Genomic DNA, 24,891 nt, shown 5'->3' on the forward strand with positions numbered 1-24,891 from the left:
CCGCTTTCTCATAGCAATGCATTTTCCAGGAAAATCCAATCTGATAGCTGACAAACTGAGCAGGTGCTGTCTTCTACCTCATGAATGGTCCCTCAACAAGAACGCCATGGAAATAATTTTCTGTCAATGGGGCGAGCCTTGCCGTGATCTTTTTGTGTCTCCTCTAAACAACAAATGCAGCAGCTACTTTGCCCTAATCCCCCTCAATAGAGGAATCACGGAAGGATGCTGTACTTTACAGTTGGCCTCCTGGTCTACTCTATGCTTTTCCACCCATATAGCTAATTTCAAAATTCCTTCAGAAAGCTACCATGTTTAAGAGCAAAGTCATCCTCATTGCACCTTACTGTCCTTAACAAATTTGGTTTTCCTTCCTTTGGTCTCACTTGCTTCACCAACCTTGGATTCTGGGTCCAACTCCAGACCTCCTATTCCACCTGACAGGCCTGATTCATTTAAAACATAACCAGCCTCAGGCTGACTGCCTGGCTTTTCTAGTTCCATTAATAGCCAGACAACCTATGCTCTCTTTGCCTGTTTGTCAGATATTTTTATCTTCGCATAGGCCTTCCACCAGAAATCTCTATTCCAGCAAATGGAAAAGGTTTGTTCACTGGGCTCACCTAACTACTACTAAACCCTTTTCAGCTCCCATACATGACATTCTTGTGTTTATGTCCTGTCTTTTTAAAGGAGCTAATTCATCAAACATTAAAGTTCAGTTAGTGGCCATATCAAATTTTCACATTGGTTTTGATGGTTCCTGTGTCACCTCTCACAAATTAAGCAATGTATTCTTGAAAGGCACTTTTCTAAGGCCCCCCTTTTAGAGATCCTGCTCCTCTATGGGTTCTGAATCTGGTACTGCAAGCTCTTGTTAAATTACTCTTTGAACCAGCAGCTTAAATATCTTAACTGGAAGACAATTTTTCTGGTGGCTATTACCTCTGCCAGATGAATTTCTGAGATTCAAGCCTTATCCTCTAAACCACCATACCTGATTTATCACAAGGATAAAGTTTCACTACAGACTAATGCTTCATTTCTTCCGAAGGTGGTGTCAGAATTTAATATCAATCAATCCACTGGTTTGACAGTATTCTTTCCTAAATTTGCTAACAAGGGTGAATACATATTACATGTATTGTTTGTCCACAGACAATTACGTTTCTACCTACACAGAACAAAAGATAGAAAATATGACCAATATTTTTTGTTTCATTCGCATAAGTAAAATTGAGAAAACCAGTTGCCAAAGTCACTTTATCTCAGTGGCTAACTGATTGTATTTCATTTGTTTATAACACGGACATTACTCAACCAAAACCATTATGAGCCCATTCAGCTAAATCCATGGCTACTTCCTCAGTGTTTGAGTCCAGAATGTCCATGGATGATATATGCACACCACTAACCTGGGCTACTCCCCATGTCTTTGTTACTCTTTACAAATTGGATCTGCTCTCCAGTGGTAGAGCACCATTTGGCTCAATGGTGTTTAGGAATATCTTTCCTTGAGTCCATCCTGGATTTTAGGTAGCTGGGTACTCTGTTCCATCAGCTGAGGATAGAATGAAAATTGACATCATCAGATAAAGAATTTATATACTCACCACAACGCTCCATCTGTGATGTCCATTTTCATTCTTCCTCAGCTCCCCTCCCACCATCCTCTGTCCTTTAAACTTCTGGAGGAATGAGTGGTTACAGGACATAGTTAGCTCCAGATGTAGCCTTCTCTATTTCTGAATACAAATGTCTTTTCTGCTAAAGTCAGCAAACAAGATCTGGGGTAATTGGGGTTGGTGCATTGTGGGTAAGGGAGAAGCTCGAGAGTTCTTGGCTTTAGCAATGGCCGAGGCAAATAAAACGGATCAGATCTGAACCCCTCAGTTGAGGAAGAATGAAAATGGACATCACAGATGGAACTTTATGTTGAACATATAGCTTTTTTTTTGCCACTCAAAATATTTGTTTTTCCACTCATCCAGAATGTTCTGACCATGTTAGCAACCCAATTCTAAGCTGCAAACAAAAACATTTCCTAACAAATATTCTTGACCCATTTTGTTTTCAAAAACATTATGGAGTAATTGCTAACAATGTTTTAAGTCAAAAACAATTGCTTTCTGCCTTACTAATGTTCTAACCCCAGAATTTCAAAATCCTGTTGGCAGAAATTGCCTAATACTTGAATTATAATGCATCTTCCTCTATTTGTCCTTGGTTAACTCCTTTAATACTAAATTAATGGAAACATCCAATATAAAATAGATATAGCCAAATTTAATAAGGAAACTTATTTTGTCATAAAGCCTAGCAACTGGGACTAATTAAAAACAGTGCCCTTAGATGACAGAGTAACTTGCTTCAACAAAACCTTTGTCTCCATGTGAAACTCATTTGCACCTCAGTGTCAGAAAAGAGTGAAATCAGAATCTGCATCATTGCTTAGACCAAAAAGCTAATGCACAACAGAGATAACAGCATGGAAAAAGGCATTTAGGGGAAAAATATATCAATCTGCAGCGATACTGGTAATTGTGAAACCTAGCTATAAGAATACCATCATAAAGGCTAAGCATACAGCCTCTCACCCAACACCTCTAATCTAGTATGCAGATGACTCAGCACTTAATATGTATAGCCTCTTCAAACAGCTCCAAGATGATCAACAGCTTTCCTTTACAGATATTGAAAACTGGATAAAGCAATGTAGACTACTACGTAATCCAAGTAAATCTAAATTAATACTAATTTTTTTTTTTCATCACCAACACTGCAATCAAGTACTCTGACTTAAAAATATTCAGTCAATGAGCTAGTAGAAAATAATAATCATAGAAGACTCAATAGTGAGGCACACTGATGTCCCACTCACTAGGTTGACCAAGGAGAAGGTGACAGTCAGTTGTCTGTCGGGTGCCAGGATCCGCCACATAACACATGTACTCAGGTCACTCCACAACAAGTACAAGTATGACTGTGTCATTGTTCATGTGCGTGTGAATGACCTGAGACGTACCTCACTGGACTACATGAAAAGATGTGATGGAACTCTGATTATGTGGCCCAGGCAGGTATGACCCTAGCCCTGAGCAGTATCCTACAGTCACCCAGAATGATAACACAGTATGAGCAGAAAATGATCGACTTCAACAATTGGCTAAGTTTCTGGTGTCATTCTAAGGGGATCCAGTGTCTGCCTAGGACAACATGATTGACAGACCTCGATGCTTTGCCAGGGATGGCCTGCGTCTGTCAACCCTGGGATTTCGGCTACTGGCTAATGCTCTTGCCACCCCTATAGTGCCTTTTTTAGGCAGTGTTCCAAAGACCAAATTACCACCATAACCGCTATAAGTAAATGCAATCTGAGGGTTATGCTGCTCAGTGCTAGAAGTCTAAATCTCAAGGTGCACTCGCTCGAAGCTCTCCTCAAAATGGAGAATGTCGACATTTGTCCTTTAATGTTGACCTGGTTTAAAGAGGCAGAAAGCACCCCTGCACTTTCAGGCTACAACTCATTCCATACCTTTTGGCCCCAGAATATAGCCAACGGCTCTAAAGATGGTGGTGTCTCCATATTCATAAAGGATATGCACACCTCTAGAATAGTAACCCAGCATAAATCATCCAAGATAATCTAGTTACAACTAACACTGGGTAAGACGATGATACAGGTAATAGCCTGCTACAGAACCCCAACCATGTCCCTAGACTCCACTTCACATTCCTAAGCACCCTGGAATCTATCAAGGTCCAGCCCAATACTCTCATACTGGGTGACTTCAACTACCCTTCCGTCAACTGGGAAAACTATTCAAGTACCAATGCACTGGCCCAATGCTTCCTGGAATTGATCAGTTCCATTGCTCTGGACCAGCTCATTCTGACCCGCACTAGAGGAAGCAACACCCTCAGCCTGGTTATCACCAACAGGGGAGACCATTGCTCCACACCTATAGTCAATTCCTCCCTGGTTAGATCCTACCACAAACTGATCACCATGGAAATCTCCTAAACCCCCTACAAAGGTAACAACCCTGAAAAACTTCTCCAAAGCCAACTTTGAGCTCCTAAAAACAGAGGTGGATAACTTCTTGGCACCCATACCAATGGGAAATAGCTGCATGACTGTCTAATCTCACACCAGTGCACTTGTACGAGCATGTACACAAATGCATGGAACTTGCCATACCAAATAGAACCAAGATGCTCTCCTCCAAAAAAAGGAAGCCAATCTGGTGGTCCCCAGCCATCAGTAAACTCTACAACCGAAGGAAGAAACTGTTGCAGAAAAAAGTGAAGTTACAAAACTGGAAAAACTCCCCTCATCAGCCTCAACAAAAACTCGAGGTCCCTTATCAAATCCTCCAAAGCCAGTTATGAAGGCAGAATTGTGGTTGACACTAAAAACGTCTACAAAGCCTTCTATAGCTATATCAAGAATCTCCAAGACAATACCCAGATTTGCTCTTAAGTTGTTGCACAATGGTCGTCCCATACTGAGCCAACATACTGGCTGACAGATTCAGTGATTCAGTGGCAACTTTACCTCCCCCCCCCCCCCAAAGGCCCTATTACAATACCAGAAGAAAGCCTGGTACCCAACATTTCTGCAGCACAGGTGTAAAAGCTGCATTGTCCAAAGCCAAGAATACAGCATCCATGGAACCTGATAATATCCCTGGTTGTGTTCTAAATGAGCTACAAAATGAAATGGCACCCACACCTTTGTGCCCTGTTCAATCAAAGCCTTACCTCAGGCTTTGTCCCTAATGAATGGTGCACTGCTACAGTCATCCCTCTCCATAAAGGGGGAGCAAATACAGACCCTGGGGAACTATTGCCCCATTAGCCTGATGAGTCTGTTGTGTAAAACTATGGAAAGCATCATCGTTGACCTGCTTAACAAAGATATATGCAATCTCCAAACTCTTGACCCCACACAGTTTGGCTTTGTCAAAGGGAGATCCTGCCTGCTGAAGCTAGTTGACTTCTTTGAGGCATTCACCAAGGCTGTGGATGAGGGTAAGGTAGTGCATACAGCCTACCTTGATCTGGCCAAGGCCTTTGATACCATTCCCCACTCGGGTATCATTGATAAACTCACCAAATTAGGCATCAATCCTTGTATCACTAGGTGGGTTGCAAGCTGGCTCACAGACAGGACCCAGAGAGTGAAAGTAGCGGATTCCAAGTCAGACTTTGGACCAGTCACGAGTGGAGTCCCACAGGGCTCAGTCCTGGACCCTCTCCTGTTTTGCATCTACTTCCCAGAAGTCCAGGCCAACACAGAGGTTCATAGGTTCATACTAGGCTATCTGCCTAGGGCATTTATAAGCCTAGCCAGAGTGTGTTTGGCTTTCGCCACCCATTTTAAATTAATTTTGCTATGCCCTTTTTCAAGGTTAGTATACTGTGCCTCTGTCTAACAGTGACACAGAAGTGATACCCGGGGTATACCTACGATCTCCCATCCACTCATCAAGATTCCTCTTGAAGAGAGTCAATGAGGGACTCTGCCTAACCTGGACTGGGATTTTATTCCAGAGTGAAGGGAGCCTCTGGGTTATGAATCTGTCCCTCCAGCATGTCCTATTTATTTCAGTGCTGAGGTTCAAGTCTCTCGAGTGCGTAGCTCGATGGGATTTTGATTTTCTGAGGTGCAGTATGTCCATTAATTCTGGGTTGGACATGGCTTTATATGTCGGGCACAGATTGCCTCTGAGCAGGCGGTATGCCACTGAGTAGAGCTGGAGTTTCTTTAACCGGGCAGCATATGGCATCTGTTTGATCCTCTTGGTAAGGTACTTTTGGGGTCTTTCCAGTTGCTGCAGGTGTCTGGTAAGGTACATCCCAAAAGGGGCATTGTACTCAATTATGGGCCTGATGAGGGTTGAGTAAAGAGGCATGATGACCTCCCCTGATCTAGATGTGAATCCCTTCATGATTAGGTGGGCTATATAAAATGTTTTTCTAACCACTTTGGCCATGTGGTTGTCAAATGAGAGATTGCTATCAACTTGGGTCCCCAGGTCCCTAATTACTTCTTCTGTACTTAATGGATTACCACCTATGTGGTAATTTGTGGGCACTTTGTTTTTGCCAAAGGGGATGACTATACACTTTTTGGCGTTTAGCTTGAGGCCATGGCTCTGGCACCAGTTGTCTGTTAATATGAGGCCCTTTTGGAGGATGCTTGTGTCGGCTGGAGAGTTGATTATGGCGCCCAGTTTGCAGTCATCTGCTAACTTGGTCAGCCACAGTCGTCCTGTGTTGGTCTGTACCTCCGAGAAATATATACTGAACAAGAGAGGTCCCAGGACTGAGCCTTGTGGGATGCCACTTGTAACTGGTTTGGAGTCTGACATGGCTCCAGCAATTCTAACCATGTGGGTTCTGTCCTTGAGCCAGTTTGCAACCCATCTAGTGACATAGGGGTTTATATTTAAGCTGGTGAGCTTATCTATAATGCCCGAGTGGGGTATTGTATCAAAGGCTTTTGCGAGATCCAGGTAGGCTGTGTGGACCACCTTCCCCTCATCAATGGCCTTGGTGACTGTTTCAAAGAAATCGACCAGGTTTAAGAGGCAGGATCTGCCCTTAACAAAGCTGAACTGGGTAGGATCCAGTGTCTGTAGGTCCCCAATATCTTTATTTATGAGGTCCATGATGATCCTTTCCATAGCTAGTCAGGCTTATGGGGCGATAGTTTCCAGGATCCGTTGAGGCACCACCTTTGTGGAGAGGGACCACTGTTGCTGTACGCCACTCTTTGGGTACATATCCTGTAGTAAGGCTGAGATTGAACAGTAGTTCTATGTTTGGGTTTAGCTCTTCTTGGAGTTCATGTAGGACGCAGCCCGGGACACCGTCTGGTCTCATTGATGCTGTGTTTTTTGCTTTGGAGAGGATGGCTCTTACCTGAGCATCTGAGATGTCAGGGGGGCAGCACTCTGCTGGGATAGATATTTGCCCTTTTGGTGGGGAGTGGGGGGGGGAGTTTGTGCTGAACCTGTCAGCTAGGATGTTGGCAGTGTCTGTGGGTTCGGTGTATTTTTTGTCATTTTGGACTCATTCTGAGCATATCTGGGAATTCCCACCCAGGTTCCTAACATAACTAAAGAAAGCCTTGTGATTATCCTTAGTGTCCTGTGCAATTTTTCTCTCTAAGCTGGCCTGAGACGATTTTATGAGTGCCCGTAGTTTTTTGCTAATACTGATCAGAGATGCCTTCCCTTTTTGGGATTTTGCTGTCATGTAGTAGCTTGCTCCTTCTATTGTTTAGTTTGTTTATGGCTGCAGTCCACCAGACAGGACATCTGCCTTTGGAGGATTGGGTCTTGGTTTTATTTGGGACTGCATGATCTATGCATTCCTGAAGGTGTTCATAGAATGCATTTATAAAGGATTCTGCGGTCTGGGCCGTATTTTCCACAGGCCTGAGGGCTTTGAAGGATTCCACCTCGGTTTTGAGGAGTGTGAAATTTGCTTTAGAGAAGTTTTTCACTGTGGTTTTCTGGGCAGGGTGTAGGGTCGGGATGTGAATATCCAGTGAGATTAGTTTATGGTCTGATCTTACCAGTGAGGGATACACTTCTGGTCTGGAGCATAAAGTCCCCATGTTGGTGATGATCAGGTCCAGTATGTTTTCCCCTCTTGTGGGAGTGGTAACAAGTTGTTTCATAGCATTTGAGTTTATAAATTCTAGGAACTCTGGCTGACCAAGTTCACTGATGACTACAAGCCAGGAGTCATTAACTCCCCAAGTGATGCAGACATCCTACAAAAGGGCCTCACTGAGACCAATAACTGGTGTTGGAACCATGGCCTTATCATTCCCTTTCGAAAAAAACTCTGTTCCCACTAATTACCATGTCGATGGGACCCCACCGCACACTGAAGGGGGGGACCATAAGAGATAGACAGCTTTACTTGAAATGCTACACCTAAAGAAATCCCAATCCCCCCTGTGCCACACACTCCAGAGATCATAACCTCATTACCACAATCAGATTCAATATGCAATTCAAAAAATCAACCATTAACTAGGATGTCTTTCTAAAGTCAAACCTTTTCTATCACAATGTTCGTCCAAGTCCATAGCACAGACATTTCTGCTCTCTAGTTTTTTATATACCTCTTTAAATTTTGACTAACTTTCAAGTTAGCCAAACTGGAGCAATCCTAAAATTGTAAAGTTTGCAAGTAACACACAATGCAAGCACATCACTGTCTTACACTTTAGTCCCTTAGATGGCTGGAGTGGCCTAATCTATTAGCCTACACTTACTCTAATACTGACCCACATCATTCTCTAAAGATCAAACATGCAGTGACGTCAACCAGTTCTTAAACTGCTATACATCAGAGAACTGTGTTCACTGTTGCACTTAGTGCTTACTCAAAAATCTAAAAATCATAACAGTGACTGTTTGTCTCTGCAGAAGAAAGAGCAGATGTTTACCTGCGAGTGATTTCCTTGTCTTATTTTGTGCATCAGGTAGAAGTGGTTCTAGTTTGATGGATCCAGTAAACATAGAACATGATGGCAAAGATTGCTGTTTGGCTGCCCCAGTCTGACTTTACTTTATAATATATTGATTGCCTCTGCTACATCTGGAGCTCTGGAAAGGTATCTGATGTATATTGAAATAATTACACCTACTGTCTTTCTGAGCCAGATCAGGGTCAAATGTGGCCCTAGGCAAGGTAATGGACCAGCTCTGCCCCCCACCATTCCATTGTTCCTTTACTTGGCTGTTGCTCCTCAAGTACTATAAACACTGTTCAAACCTGTCAGTGTGCATACCATTTTCTTCTTTACTTTAATGATAGTAACGAACTGTGTAAACTAAGAAACCCAAAACCGGCACACGAACAGGAATCAATGTAAGGAATGTAGCTGGAACAACAAGCCTGGAAATAGCAATTGAATCCACCACAGAATCCACCAACGTAAAAAAAGTACTTCTTTATTGCACGATACCCCTGGACTCCTTGTAGAATCAGCCAGCATCTGCCATTTACTTTCCTTACAAGCTAATCTTGTTTTCCAATCACCTCCGTATAGTATGTCCTGCTCTTGATCTTTGGGGTTGTGAAGTCCAAAAGCTCTTCTAAGCTCCTTAGTGTCTTAACAATCCCACAGCTCTCTGCAGTCTTACTTCACACTCACAGAACACTGTCGACAGCATAGCAGCATGGTCCACGCCCTTACAATCTGTTCCAGTTACGTTCCTTACATTGATTCCTGTTCGTGTGCCGGTTTTGGGTTTCTTAGTTTACTTTAATGATGCTTACAGAGATTTGGATTTAATTTAAAACTTTTATTTAAAATTTTGTAGCACAAATGCTGACGGCCATTTGCTAAACAAAGCAAAACAGTCTAACACTGAAAACAGTAAACTTTTCTTCCCTTGAAACTTGCAGTGATTGAAAATGCATCTGGTCAGTGGTGGATGTACCTTGGGACCTGGGCTGTTTTCATACCACGGGTACCCCTTGCACAACACCTTTAGAACATTATCATTGAAGTCATAGGCAAACATACATTAATATAAAAGAAAACTAATCATATTAACATGTTTCCAGTTACATAAATTACACATCATATGTTTATTTTTTATAACCATCATCAGTCCAATATTACATAATTTGCTCAATTTCTGTCTTCCCTTAAACCTCACTCCTACTACTGAACATTATTGTTCCCATGATATTCATTTATTTCTGTGTACATTTTCTCCTTCCCTTTTTTATGGATCCCGCTTCCAGTTCTTTTATCTCTGTTACAAAATTAAATACTTCAAATACAGTTGGTTTACACTTTGATTAGCATTTTCTTGCAGTTTTCTTGCTTAAGAACAGGGCATAAATATGATGCAAAATCAGAGATGTTCTGCAAAACTGGAGGCCAATAAAAGTAGACTACCCTATTACTGATATTGACAGACTGTAATACTCAGTGTTTTAAAAAAAAAAAAAAAAAAACTTGAGGACTGGCAGTTGATGTGGGCTAAGCCTCTTTCATTTTACATTCCCATACGCATACTCCCTGTTTTTTTTGTTTCGTTTTATTTTTGTTTTCTTGCTCTCTCTCCTGTGCATTCATTCTTTTGAAGTTTCACTTTTAAATATGCCATGTGGTGTTAGCTTTCCCAAAACAGATGCGATGTTTCTGAGGAACAACTCGGATCTTTCTTTTGTACTCACCCTCTACAGTGAAGTTTCACTGTGTACTTTCAAATTTCCTGAGCTCAATTTCTCAAGACCGGAAATGTGCTGTTTCTGCTGCAAACATAGCTAATGGAAGGTACGCTGTTTCTGCTGCAAGCATAACACAATTCTTAGTTTCTGCTATCAAAGAACATGTCTTGCATGATGGAAAAAATGGGAGACATTTTGTTCCTGCACTTAAATCTTGTGCTAATATCCAATTCATTCTTGAGATGTACATGGGCTGCGATAAACACTAGGCAAGTCATTCATCATATCTTTATCCATGAGTTTAGCACTTTCCACCATAAGTTTGGGTTTCTTCCATAGACGAGAGGTGTTTTTAAATTATATGCTCTGAGAGTTTCTGGGCTGAGAAAATGTTTTTAAGACAGGTAAGCGCAAGTTTTTTTTTTTTTAGTTAAAACAGAGAATTTATTTAACTAAGGTCATCACTAGGCCCCAGGCAGCACCCTAGGTTGCCTTGTGCTGGATAAGGCTCTGCTTCCTTCCTTTTGGCTAATGAACTTGCCCAGTTGTAAAATACATCTGTTTTTCTGGACATTTTGTGCTCCACGTTATTTTGAGTAATTATTTTCTGTGTTTTATTTCTAGGGACATCAAACCAGACAATGTTTTGATAGATATGAATGGACACATTCGATTGGCTGACTTTGGATCCTGCTTGAAACTAAGGGAGGACAGGAAAGTAAGTATTTTAGTCAGAAAGTTTTATGAATAATACCTTTATGAAATGGAACACAAGCCAAAAATATCGAATACACAGAAGGTGAGGCGAAAAAATGTAGCTTTCTTTAGCATATGAAAGCTCTGTGTCTTATGTGGAAAATATTTGCCTGGTTTGATTATTAATTCTACATATAGGCTGTATTTACAATAGGCAGTTTTGTATATATTACCTGGTTATACTATGGGAAAGCTAAAATCCTTGTCCACGTGCTGTTTATCACATTCTTTTGAGCTGTGAATTTAATGTGGGCTGACATTCACGAGTCTGTTTTTCAGAGCTGGTTCATAGGAGAATACTAGGATAACTGCCCTGAAGGGGAATTTTAAGCTGGCCAATAACTAGAGGTTAAAATCAAACTTTGTACCTTGTGCCTGAGTTGAAGCATTTAACCATTATGCTAAACCCACCCCTGGTTAAAATTTTCTTGGAGTTTTGGTCCTAACACTGATGTACTATGGACCCTACAGTGCAGCTTGATTGGGGGCTATGCAGAGCTGCACCATTAGTGGAATAGGATCAGAGGTTATAGTTGGAACCACACACAGACTCATGAAAACAAGTTTATTTCATCATGGTTTCGTGTTTCCTACACTTTAACACCACTCTGGGACTATTTACAGGTTTTTAAATATTTTTATATGTAATTTCTGAGTCTGACCACATGGGGTCTGGCATCTTGAAGTAATTGATTGTTTAGTCAGCCACTAGGTATCCCACAATGCAGTGCTTGTTTGTAAAAAGATTACATCACGCAGGCCTCTCTCTTCCTAAAGCTCCTGTCACTGCATTGATTTTACATGCATACACTGCTGCCTTTCATTCAGTTTTAAGTAGCATTTTATGCCGTTCACTGATTATTTAAAACACAAACAGTGCAAATGTGACAGAACAAACTTTCAAAGTGCTTTTTACAGCTGCTTCTTTTCAGAATGGCTAAACTAAAAATGTTTTTGTGAAGCCTGAATTGTACTAGTTTGACTCATCTGCCATCCCCCTTCACACCTAACTAACCCTAGCTGTCAAAGGGTAATTCGAGCTGTTACCTGCTGTGATTGACAGCTCACAGCAGGAGACTTGACTCATGTACTGATTCCATGTTCTAACCTTTACTTTCTGTAGGGTAGGGGAAGGACCAGGGAGCTGTGACATCACAGCATGGGTTTTTAGGATGGTCATGGTGATTTCAGTTTGGGGAGAGAATTGGCCAAAAAACTACCTGTATTCAGTGGCCTTGACATCAGTGAATTGGAGACTTTTCCAGGGTGGGATAAATGTTTTTTGAAAGTGAATCCACCACAGTACAGTAGGGTGTTCTAGTGGAGAGAAGCAGTCAATTTAAAATATTTTAAATGTTGTGTTGTTTATTCATAGCAGGGACAGTAAATAGGGAGAAAAAGGATAAAGAAATTGAGCACTTAATAGGATCCGATTGTTGTCCTTTAAGGAGATTCTCCCATCCAGAAAAGGAAAAGTCCTTCAGATGTTTAAGTAGCAAAAAATCTTGACAGTAGATCAAATGTTCTCTGCTGAGAGTTATTTGCTTGTTGGCCAAGGAGTGTTTGATGCTTACTGTAAGAAGCTAATTTTATAAATCTGCATATTTAGTTGGCTATGTTTTGGTGGGATTACATGCATTTCCTTTGAGGAAGCTGCACTGAATGAGAAGCCATATACACGTTGGGCAACAGAAATATCTCCTTTCCAGTTGTTTTCTGGCTTCAGGAAGTGTGAAATGGTTCAACCCCCCCCCCCCCCAAAAAAAAATAAAACATGCATTCATTAGTTTGGGTAAAGCTATATTCTGACCTACTTGAACACATCATTTTTTATATAATTAGTGGAAGAAATGTACAAGTTATGAGGAATCTGTTCCTTGTTTTGTACAAGATGTCACAGATCTGTTAGAGTTAAGATGATGCTTACTGGTCACAGGCCATTTTGGAAGAAAAGTCAGTTTCACAGTGACTTAATGATTTATGAAGAGTGGTGTGGCCAGTATATGCCACATCATTTGCATAAAGGAAGGACTAGGAAGGAATTGCATATAGGAGGCATCAGCATATCACTAAGGAGTTTATTGATAATGACAGAGAATACAAGATGGGTTAAAAACTGAACCTTTGGATCACCTTGACTTAGGGAAGTTGAGTTGATGAGAAAATTTCCAATTTGTTTACAGACGTCTCTCTTAAGTAGGCAGCCTGTCAACCAGTTCATGTCTTTTGTTCTAAGGTTCTGGCATGGAGAGCATCAGGAAAGAGTTTATGATCTACTCCACTTTAAATCAATAAATATTAAGCTTTTCTTACACATGTTGATGACAGCATTATCAAGCATTCAAAGAGATGGTAATATGCCTTTACCTATTTGATGTTTTGTTGGTATCTGCATACAGTTTTGTATGTCCTCAGACCTTTGGAAGTGCATGACATGGAAGGAAGGAGATTGGCATAAAATCAGCATGGATAGGAACCTGATATTGTTTTTCTCCCTTATATATTCTGGGAATTGATTTATTAGAAATGGAATGGTTAAATATATGCTGAGGGTTATGTTTTTTTTTTTTTTTTGCAAATCTTAATGAGCTATGGAAACAGGGGAATGTGACTTGGTTGGGGGTATTGTTTAGTACCTTCTCAAGAAGAGTTTCTGTTACTAAGAGAAACTGAATTAGAATGCTGGAGGGAATGGAGTGAAATAGGAATGTTTGGTGGAAGAAAGAAGGTGTTGAGGAAAGTTCTGGGAAGACATTAGAAACAGAAATGGAGACATGATTCTTTTGACTGACCTGTAGTGACAAGAATGGTCCTTGCTGTAATTAGGTTTACTTCTCTCCAGAAGTGTTTTGTAGGATAGGAGGCCAGAATGAGCAGTCTGATGTAAGGAGGCTTTCTGATATATCACTTTCTTGGCTATGTTTCTCTAGACAGTAAATCTACTGTGTCCTTTATTGATTGTAGAATGCTTCTATAAGGACCAGGGTTATTTATTTAGTTAGCCAGTTGTTTTGTTTAGGTTTGAGTCCTACTAAATGAGAGGAAATATCTATTCCAAATGATGCAAGAATATTATGAGTTTTACCCTCCCGTTTCACTGTAGAACAGAGGGCCAATGGTGCATGATGGATGAGCTTTCCATTTATTAGTATTTTTTAACTAAATTAAATACTTGTGGGTTGTAACTTAGAAGAATTGTGATGACCCACAGGTGAAGCAGGGAGAAGGGTATTGAAAGTGCAGTTTGGTCTTAATGAAAAATGGATCATTTGGGTGCAGCCTAAATCCCTAAGTCTGCTAAGTTGTCAGTGAAATCATGTATAAAGAGATCCTAGCAGATTAAAGGCCCTTAAAATTATGGGGTTTTGTAAGAGGTGAAACATCAAGTAGTTTGAATGCGAGTGTAAAATTTGTTAAAAGAGCTTTGTAGTGGGTAGTTAGCTACAGCAGTGGTTGCTGGTGGCTTCAAATCAAAGGGGGGGCTGCAGGAGACAGCTGAATGGGTGGGGCCAATGGGAGGGGGCATGATCAACTAGAAAGGGGTGGAGCTATGCTAAAAATGCAAAAACTGGGACTTTAATTAAATACGCTCACTTGGGTGCCAAACCATCATTATGAGAGTCCAGTCAAGACCAAAGGAAGTGTAGAAGGTAAAAAAATATTTCAATGCATTGGCTACATGACAGCTTACTTAATATCTAGATGGAAACAAAAAGGTTGTGAGGCATGAAACTAATTACTTTTTAAATACATTACTGGAATGTCAGTCAAAATCAGGAAGCAGCACTCAACTCAAACCACTTCTCCTTGCACTGCAGTTCTAATTATAATTTATATTCAGCTTTGTAAAAGTACCAAGTAACATGCTGAAAGTAGCAATCTCTGTGATACCCCCACTTGTAAAAATGTTTCTTATCCAAAAAAGACCTGCTACCTGACAATAACTATCTACCTGTTTCATGGGGAAAACATGATCAAAGTAATAAATGAACAGCAAAGAAGAAACAAGCTCAAGATAAATTGCTTAAAGGATTACTGCACAGGTTATGGACCACACATGATAGATTGGCATTCTGTTTAGTTTACGGGTAAACCCTGCAAAGATGACTGCAAGTCTCCAACAAATGTAATAGCTGCTGAAAATACTGTAATCCTGTCCTTTATTACAAATACTGTCATATGCATTTGAGTACCCAAGGCTTATATGCTAATTATATAAATATTCTCTGCATGGCAACAACAAAAAGGCTTTCAATGTTGGTAATTCTTTAACAGTGTGCTTATTAAAGCTTGCTTGCATCTTACAGTCTCAGACAAACTTACCTGATGGTCATTAAGGCATTGCTACTTAAACACAGAGCAACAGGTCCTGCAACAACGTGCATTTTCTGAATAATAAGAAGCATAAATCAACAGTATAAAAATATGACAGAAAACCAGAAGATTCTGCAAAATCAAGGACAGATGAAAAGCCACTGTAGTACTTGTGTCTACCTTGGATGGGGGGATACTCTGCACATTACACTGAATAATTGCTGCTTGGCTTGCTTGGACACATCCAGATTCACTACGTGGGGTGCAACAAGTATGTCACAATTTGAAATGTCTCTGGCTGATGGTAATGGCCCTGACGCATTTGTCATACCTCTCAACCTCAGAGCAAGAAGTCTACAGAAAGCCATAAATAGAAGTGGGACAAAGGTCCAAAAATAAGGACAATTTTTAAATATTGCTCTTATAAACTTAGAAAGATAATAGAATAGTAGGTCTTGCATTAGTATGAATTTTCTGAAGGCTATGAAATATGAAACTCAAATGTCTGTCATTATTTTCTAACTTCAGTGTTTAATGATTTGCCACTAATTTGCCAGAAAACCACAACTTTATGAAAAATGGACCAAAAATGTGATTCAAAAATATAAAATAGCCACACAATACAGAACATACAAACAGTACTAAATATTGCTCTTCTATAAACTTAACAGGTCCTGCATGCATTTTTTGAAAGGTGTGAAGTCTGAAACTCATCTGTCATTATTTAGTGACTTCATTCCTAAATGATTTGCCAGAAAACTACAAATGTTATGAGGAACAAAGCAAAAATAAGAAGCAAAAATCTATTCATTCTGTAAAAATCTGGACAGTTGAGAGGTATAGTTTAGCTGGAGCTGTCTGAGTTTGCCACCCTTCCCCCATCACAAAATCATGGTCAAATGGGGCCTTCCCTGCAGCTATTCCAATGTCCCATTACTTGGCTATTTTGACCCATTTACCATAAACACTGTAATGCATACTGCTTTACTTCGATGATTTGGATTTCATTTAAAAGTTTTATTTTAAATTTTACAGCACAAACACTAATAGACATCTGCTAAACAAAGCAATACAGTCTCACAATGAAAATAGACTTAGCATTAAAATGTCTCTGCCCTTGAAACTCACATTTATTGAAACAGCATTGAAACCCAAGTTCAAAGAAAATAGATCTGGCCAGTGGCAGGTAAAGATTAACTTTGGGCTCTTTGCAAATCATAAGCCCCTGGCACAGGAAACATACATGTGTTCTTTGATATACCTTCCTGATTGTATTAAATGATATTCCTTGTATAATACAGTACAGTTGTTAGAAGGCATTTTAAATTTATTGTTTTGAACAATTTTCCAGTAAACAAAAGAAAATGCATGCACCAATAATGACAAAACTTCCCAATTCAGAACATTTCCATCATAAAAGTCTACTCAAACTTCTACAGTCCACGAGTATCAGTAAATATGCACAATCTCTGCAGAAGTAAAAGTCATCTAAATAATGTCCACATTAAAAGAGATCTGCAACTAATGAGGTTGCTGCTAGCACGCAACTTTATATTTCATTGTTTCATCTACAAATAAAGTAACTGTTGCCCTTGAGGAATAAATTGCCTATGTTACATTAAAAAATGATAAGCTAGTAATATTGCAGTAGGGAATAGATGGCAAACTGTGATAATAGGGTCATCATTACTAGCTATCTCCACCAAAGAGGACATTCTCAGGACTTACGCACCCACCTCCTTTAAAAGTACAACACAGTAAAGTATCTGCAATGCGTATATATACTGTGGGAGTAGAACCCACAGCCTTCTGCATTAAAAGCAAGTACACTACCTGTTGCGCTATTAATGCAAGCGGTCTCAGCATATGCAGCACTAAACATCCCTTCAAGCTCTCAGAGCTCCATGTTAAATCCACTGAACTGTATCTCTCAACTGTGAAGGACAAGAAATCTGGAAAAAGACAACATTTATTTGGTGAGGGGGGGGGGGGCAAAAGCCAAAATACTAGACACGTTTTAAGTTGCTAGAATAAAATGTGTTACCACCATGCATTTCACTGCCAAGTCTTGGACCCAGGACCCTTTGCACAATAGTTAGAGAAAAATACCACTATGCCATATCAGCTGTTTTTTGAAAGACAGGTAGACAAACTTAAATGGCTATCATTTAGTGAATTAAGTTCTCACCATAGCTCTCAACCTGTTAGCACAAAAAACCTGGACAAAGCCAACAATGAGGGAATATATAAATATTGATCTTATAAACAGAAAATTGCTAGACTAAAAGGTTTTGCATTACCATGTACTTTCTGAAGACTGAAATTCAAATGCCTGTCATCATTTTCCAGAAAAAGAGATTTTATGAGGAACAGAAATATGAAGTAAAAATGTCACAAGTGGTGGTGGGTAGGGAATTCAGGCTCTTGCTATCTACTCCCAAGGGTACAGGGTTTGAGTCTAGCTACCAAGTATATTTCCTGAGCTCTCTGTAGTCACTGGGGCATTATACACACACACACTACCTTTGTTAATTCAAATCCTACTGAACTTGCTTCGTTAATTCAAAACCCCTTCCTGCAGCTCGATTCCATCAGCAAACCTGGTCTCCGATAGCTCTGTGAGACAGCAGCAAACTCCATGTTCCTGCAAGAGCAGGCTCCAGCCTGCAGACATTGCAGTCCGATCCCCTTCCAGTCTATGCAGTTGTAACTGCATAGACTTCTGGGATCTATGTATACAGAATGTTGTCTTCCTAATCTGGACTGAGTTCACTAGCAACCTGGATTCATGTGCGCATGTGATGTGTGAAGTTCCGATCATACATGTGCGGATGACTCGCATTTGTTTTTATTTAATTTTTTTTCTTTTTTTTTTCTTTTTTTCTTTCAGTTTGTTTTATTTTCTGTGGGGGGGGGGGCTGCAGACCTGCAGTCTAATAACACGAGCCCCCCCCCCTGAGCTACAGTTACTTTTGTCTCAGAATTTTAGAACTGCAGTAAGGATGACTGTTTTGATTTTTGTTGTTAGTGGAGTTAGCTTATACAGGTACATTTGACCTGAAGTCTGACTTCATGGAGGATGAATACCCCCTTCTCAGCACATCCTTTTCCTAGGTACTTCATTAAAAGGATATCGATAACCTTGGAAGAAGTGATGCTGGTCAGGGATGAACTGCTTAATGCAAGACTCCATGATAGCTATTAAGTCATGATAGGTTTTAGGCTTTCTTTTAAAAATATGTGCAGTTTTACAGGTGAATGGACAGAGGATAGTTTTTTTTTTTTATTCCAGTAACATTTGCTCTATTATATATTGTTATGGCAAATGTTTTACCACACACGTACTGTTTTTCATGAGTATCACTGTACACGTAAATAACATCAGGGTATATTAGCAAGCAGTGTTGAGGTACCTAAGACATATGGGTATTTAAAGGATCCTCTGATATTCTTCATATTGATCACTGCTCTAGTAGCCTACACTGTATGGGTTATGTCCTGCAAGGGTATAACAGCCAGCCACCTTCCAAAGCGTGAGGGCACCTTCCACATGCACAAACAGGTTGTCAGCTTGACCTGAATAAAAAGACAGGTTTGAGTGCCTAGCCCTTCAGAGCTTTCTTGCCATCAAAGAGTATGCTCTTCTGAGGCTGAGGATTGACATTCTTTTGCTGGGCAGATCATTTCCCTTCAAGGGGGGAAAAAACCTTCCTTTCTGTAAAACTGTTTGACCACACTTTCCTGTCAGAAAAAGTTGCTTTAAAGCCGGGAGTTTGTGTTTTGATGGACTGTCACGAGACTGCATTATACTTTTAAATGGGAGCACTATGTTTTCCTATCAGTTTAAAAGTTATTTGAAGTATTAACAAAAAAATTCTGTGGAGAAATGGTGCTTTTTACTTTTTATGGCTGGCAATGTGTTTTAAAGTGCTTTGTACTACATTTTTTTCTGAATGTGATCTTTAAATACTAAATTTTTACTGGCTTTTGCTGCTTTTTTCCTGGGGAAAGTGGTATCTTTTTCAGTCCCACAATAAAAGAAAAGCTAAGCAAACAACCTTTGCCACCACAGCAGGTTAGTAGTTTGCCTCAGCAGCAGGTGAGTGACGGCTGTGGCCATTAATTTACCTCAGACCACTCATCTTTTAACCTGGATCCCTGTGGTGTAGCACCTGCAGCTGTTCTAGACCAGGAGGTTAGCCACATCATCTGCAGCTATTGCTGCCCCCTCCGTGGTGAGGTAGAACCACTCTTGTTGGTCCTTGGAAACACACCAGGGAAGGCTTCCCTGTTTTGTAATAATGTTGTGCCCGTCCCTGGGGAAGCTGATACTGCCATTAACACCCATTTTCATGTAAAAGGTAACAGAAAACTAAACGTATATCTACTCCTATTTTAATTTCCTTGGACAGGCGTAATTTACCAGGTCTGGCTCTGGGTTTAATTTACACCTTTGATTATTATAAAAGTTTCTGATAAATATGAGGATTCCTCATTTTCTGAAGAGGTTCATTACTCTGAATCTGGGCAAGAAGATGAAGGGACAGTTGCAGGATTTTCTTCGATTTCTGATACTGACTAAGAGGAGAGGTCAGTGTCTGATTGTTCCTGTGGGGGAATTATCTTTCTGTGAGACCATTTTCAGAATGTCAGTGTTTTCAGTGGGAAAACAATGAGATTACTCAGTCTCTTAGAAAATAGTGTGAGCTGTTAAAGGAATTTCCAGAACCTTCACCTATTTATTCAGTTTTGTCAGCTTTGGAGGATGTTTGTAATTGCCTACAGTCTTCCTGATAGTCAGCCTGATTCCCCTGAAAAGGCAGGTAGAATGTATACATTTCCCGTCTTTTAGGTTTGTATACTCTCTTGACAACCCTGACCCAGCAGCTATAGCTTTAGTTAATCCTACTGCTGCTAAACATTTAGTTAATTCCCATCCTACTCTTTTTGATAAGGATGGGAGGATTATTGATAAGTATGGACATTAATAACAACAAAGTACTAAGCATGTATTCGGAAAAATGTTATCTGGTAAAATATAGTAACTTCTGCACAGCTTGAACAGAGTATGACACACGTATAGCCAACTCTAGTGTTCCACCCAAATTTCAGTCTAAATCCACCCGTAATGATAAAAACAAATCTTTTATTGAAAATAAGGTTAAGCGCTTTCATCTGTTAAAAATCAGACTTCCTCAGAACCAAAATGGAGTACTTCCAGTTCACATTCAAATAACCTTTTTGGCGCCAAAAATTCAAAAGGAAATGGAGCTCTTAAAGAGACATAGTCATATAAAAATGAAATGACAATATAAATAATAATTGTGGTAAATAAAATACACACTACACATACTAATTTCATCTTAAAACATACTCTAAATATATGTAATAGTGAAATAAAACTTGCATGACTAATGCTCATAAATTATAACAAGTCAACAAGAATCAAAATACAATGGCAACATCCATGATATATCTATGCCATGATTAAAAATGGTTTAATACTTATATTTTTGTTTATGCCAGGTGAACTAATGGCATCTGTCAAAATTTGCCACTTACTTTCATGGCTAAAAGTGCTTTCCAATTTCCCCTATAAGTAAGTACTTCTACGTGATCTATAATGGCAAATTTAAAACCATGTGATTCACCATGTATGGATATGTGTTTATAAAGTGCATTATATTGTTAGTATGTGCAGAGTGTATTTTATTTACCACAATTGTTATTTATATTGTCATTTATATTGCCATTTCATTTTTATATCAGCACACTTGATCTGTTGAAATGTTTAGCTGTTTTTAGCATAGTAGTATGTGTATATGGAGTTATTATGACTGTCTCTTTAAGAGCTCCATTTCCTTTTGAATTTTTGGCACCAAAAAGGTTATTTAAATGTGAACTGAAAGTACTCCATTTTGGTTCTGAGGAAGTGATTTTTAACAGATAAAAGCGCTAAACCGTATTTTCAATAAAAGATTTGTTTTTATCATTACGAGTGGATTTAGCCTAAAATTTGGGTGGAACACTAGAGTTGGCTATACGTGTGTCCTACTCTGTTCGAGCTGTGCAGAAGTTACTGTATTTTACCAGCTAGCATTTTTTCCTTCTACAGTCGGTTTTTGGTGTTTGGTTTAGTTTGCTTTGTGTTGTTGGCTGGTATGGAGGAGATTACAGAACAGTCACAAGCTTCATTGAACAGAGAAGAATTTACTAAACTGCAGATGGAGGTATCTTCCCTTAAGTCTGAAGTTACCAGACTTATTGAGTTAGTGGGCAGGTCGCTGATGTTCCCCAAGGCAGCAGAAGGAGCTGGATGTGAGCGTACATCTACTGTCAAGCGTACACTTATTACTACAGGTGTTGACACCAGTATTCGGATGGATATCCCTAATGGACAAGTGGTCAACACAGAAGAGAGGGGTTCTATGCAGGACCTGCCTTCTACAAATTACAGGAATATGAATATCAGTCTCGCTTTGGAGAATGATTTTACTTTTGACTTTAGTTTATTTCACGCTAGAGAAGAAGCCAAACGACAAGGGGCGAGACCTAAACGCCATAATGGCATGAAAACTTATTCTGCTGTCACCGGAACTCGTACTGAACAATTAAAATGTACTGTTGATAATAGATTTGTATCCAGTTACTTTGGAAACAATTATCATAAACATAATAAAATCACTGGAAATGTTTCAGGTGACATGAACAGGACAGTGGGTCAACATAATTGACTGTCTTGACTTATTTTTAAGGGATGAATATGATTTTGGTACTAATGTTGAACATGGTAGTGGTCAAGACGAAACAAGACAACATGCCCCTTTTAAGGGCTCGATAAGAGACTCACTTTATATGCTTGGAAAGAAATTATTAAATATAAAGAATGTTAAGATAGACAATGCATATTTAGCCAAGTGTATTTCTTTGCAAATAGTACCTAAAGGCCTTAGATTTTTCAAATTACCTATGGGCCTGGAATACAGCATAGGTACTATTAATGTATTTAATAAAATGCTTGATAATTTTGGCATGGAATATATGAATATGCTTATCAAATTAAACGATGAGAAATTGTCTACCCTGATTAGAGAGGTTGAGAAATTGAACCAAGATATAGTAAATGATGTATCGTTTACACAGTGGAAAGATTTATATGACAAACAGTTCTACTATGCTGAACAAAAGGCCAAAGGAATATTCAACAGGAAGAATAGGAAAATACAGAGAGAGGTAGAGTTATATTACCAAAATAGAGCTTATATATGGCCACAGGATAGAACTTCTATTGACAACACAGTATATAATAGAAATAGAGGTAAATATTTCAATAAGGAAACTAATTTTCAGGGGGGCAGATTTTACCCCGTGGCAAAAAAATCAAATAAAATAGTCGAAGCCGATAAGTTTCCTAAACAATTTTTAGTATGTGACATATCCCATAGTACGCACACGGTTGAGATTGACAGTCAAGATAGTAAGCAGTGTCCAGAACATAATGATAGGAATAAAATCCAAGTGGAAAATATTATTCATACTTACAATGGGTTTAAGGTGTTTAATTATACCGATATGAACATTACACCAGAGTTTTTTACATTATTCAGTAAAGGTATGAAATTTATTCCATCTACGGGTTTCCAACTTGTGGATATTATTAAAGAAGTCAAATTATTTTGTCGAAGACTCAATTTAGCTATGCAGTTTAGAGAACATAACATGCAACAAGGACCGACAGAGCATCTTGGACTAAAAAAGAAAAGTACGTATATACCCATATCAAATAATCAAGTGGGTAATTATGAAAAGATGGTGTGTCATGATATTTATAAATTTAAGAAAAATGTTAAGACCAACCTTAGCTATAAGCTAGATATTGAGGACAATTTGAATGAAGTAGAACGACAATGTTTAAATCAATTTATTAACCATAAGGATATTAGATTAGTGAAACCCGACAAAGGGGGCGGAATTGTGATATATAATGCATTTGATTATGTTAATGAAATGCATAATATTTTGTATTCATCAAATAATTATGAAGTAGTATCGTTAAATGAGATTAATATTGGTTACAAAAGAATTGATCTAACATTAGAAGAATATTTTATTGATCATAGAATTACTAGTGAAATCTACCAATATTTAAAAGTTGAATATCCGACTCTGGCCACTATTATAGGAATTCCCAAAGTACAGAAGTGTATCACCCAGCCTCCTTTTAGGCCTATAGTTTTTGGTTCAAGATCCAAAACTTATCCTTTAGGAGTGGCCAGTGATAGATGGGTAAAACCTATTTATGAAAAAATCACTCGCTTAATAAAGGATTCTTGGACGTTTCTTAGTCAGCGTGTGTCATACTCTGTCCGAGCTGTGCAGAAGTTACTATATTTTACCAGCTAGCATTTTTCCTTCTACAGTCGTTTTTTGGTGGTGTTTGGTTTACTAAGCATGTAGTCAGTCATGAGGGACTTGGGAAACCAGGTTGATAGCAACCTGACTTTTGACCACCACATTGCCTCCTTTGTATGGAAGGCTTTCTACATGGCTCACCTCATAAATAAGGGTATTTCATCCGGGAACAAAGAAGTCATAACATCCCTGTACTCATCCCTTATCAGACCCATTATCGAGTGCAATGTCCCCTTTAGTATGTTCCTGACCAGGAAAATCCATGGTTTCAAACACCTGTCCTGTACAGATAGGCTAAAAGCCCTGTCCCTCAGCCTCATACAGACTGCTCAGAAACTGTGTCCGGCATATGACACTGGGGGGGGTGCATTTCAAAGTGGGAAGGCCTGTTCAGCCTAGGCTGAGGCAAGCTGGATGGTGTCCATTTTGACTTTGTTTTGACTCTGTTTGAAACTGTGATCTGCCTTAGATGCCTTGTTTTGCAAGGGGATACCTGTGAACTCAAACCAGTTTCCTTCAACTTCCTCACTAACAAAAAGTATGGGGGTGCTGCCTTCACCCTCTTTAATAGTTATACAGATGTCGGAACCTCCAAGGACTGAGAAGAGGCCTCAGGACAGAGCCTGCATCTCACAATGGTGAGCTACAGTACAAAAACTTGGTAGATTCCAGAGGGTCATACCAGAGGTTCTGGCAGTAAACAGAATCTCTGATGTCATCTGTTTCCTAAGTTTTCTCCCTAGGCTATTTTTCAGAGTACTTTTTCTTGTGTGGGATTTTGGAGAAAAGGATGGGGTATGATATGGCAGACAAGGAACACCCTCTTCAAACGATCTACTCCTAGACAGATTCTGCCTTGTTCTTTAAGGTCCTTTGATTAAAGGATGTAAACTAGACACAACTGGATCCCCATATCTTTCAAACTCTTAGCACAAGAAATATGGACAGAGCCAAATGTCCCAGGAGGGGGGGTGATAAAAGGCCCAAAAATAGGGACAGATTTTAAATATTGCTCCTACAAACTTGTAAAGTTATTAGAAAAATGAAGTTACGTACTCGCCATAACATTCCGTCTATGTTCGCTTTTATTCTTCCTCACCCCATGGGTTCAGATCCGATCCCCAGGATCCAACCAAGCCACTGCAAAATTATTTATTCCATTGTACAAGTCACTACTCCTTATTTGCAGTGTGT

The 24,891-nt window shown here is 39.5% G+C and overlaps 1 protein-coding gene across 1 annotated transcript in view; it reads left to right on the forward strand.

The window, feature by feature from the left end:
• CDC42BPG (CDC42 binding protein kinase gamma) overlaps positions 1-24,891 on the forward strand; it is a 1,192,486-nt gene that overhangs the window by 432,934 nt on the left and 734,661 nt on the right. Inside the window, exon 7 of the mRNA XM_044075379.1 lies at positions 10,840-10,933. Within this exon, the coding sequence (XP_043931314.1) occupies positions 10,840-10,933 (94 nt within the window). The remainder of the gene's footprint in view (positions 1-10,839; positions 10,934-24,891) is intronic.

This window comes from Protopterus annectens, chromosome 6.part1 (genome assembly GCF_019279795.1).
Source record: "Protopterus annectens isolate FY-2018-M chromosome 6.part1, PAN1.0, whole genome shotgun sequence".
Lineage (NCBI taxonomy): Eukaryota > Metazoa > Chordata > Ceratodontiformes > Protopteridae > Protopterus > Protopterus annectens.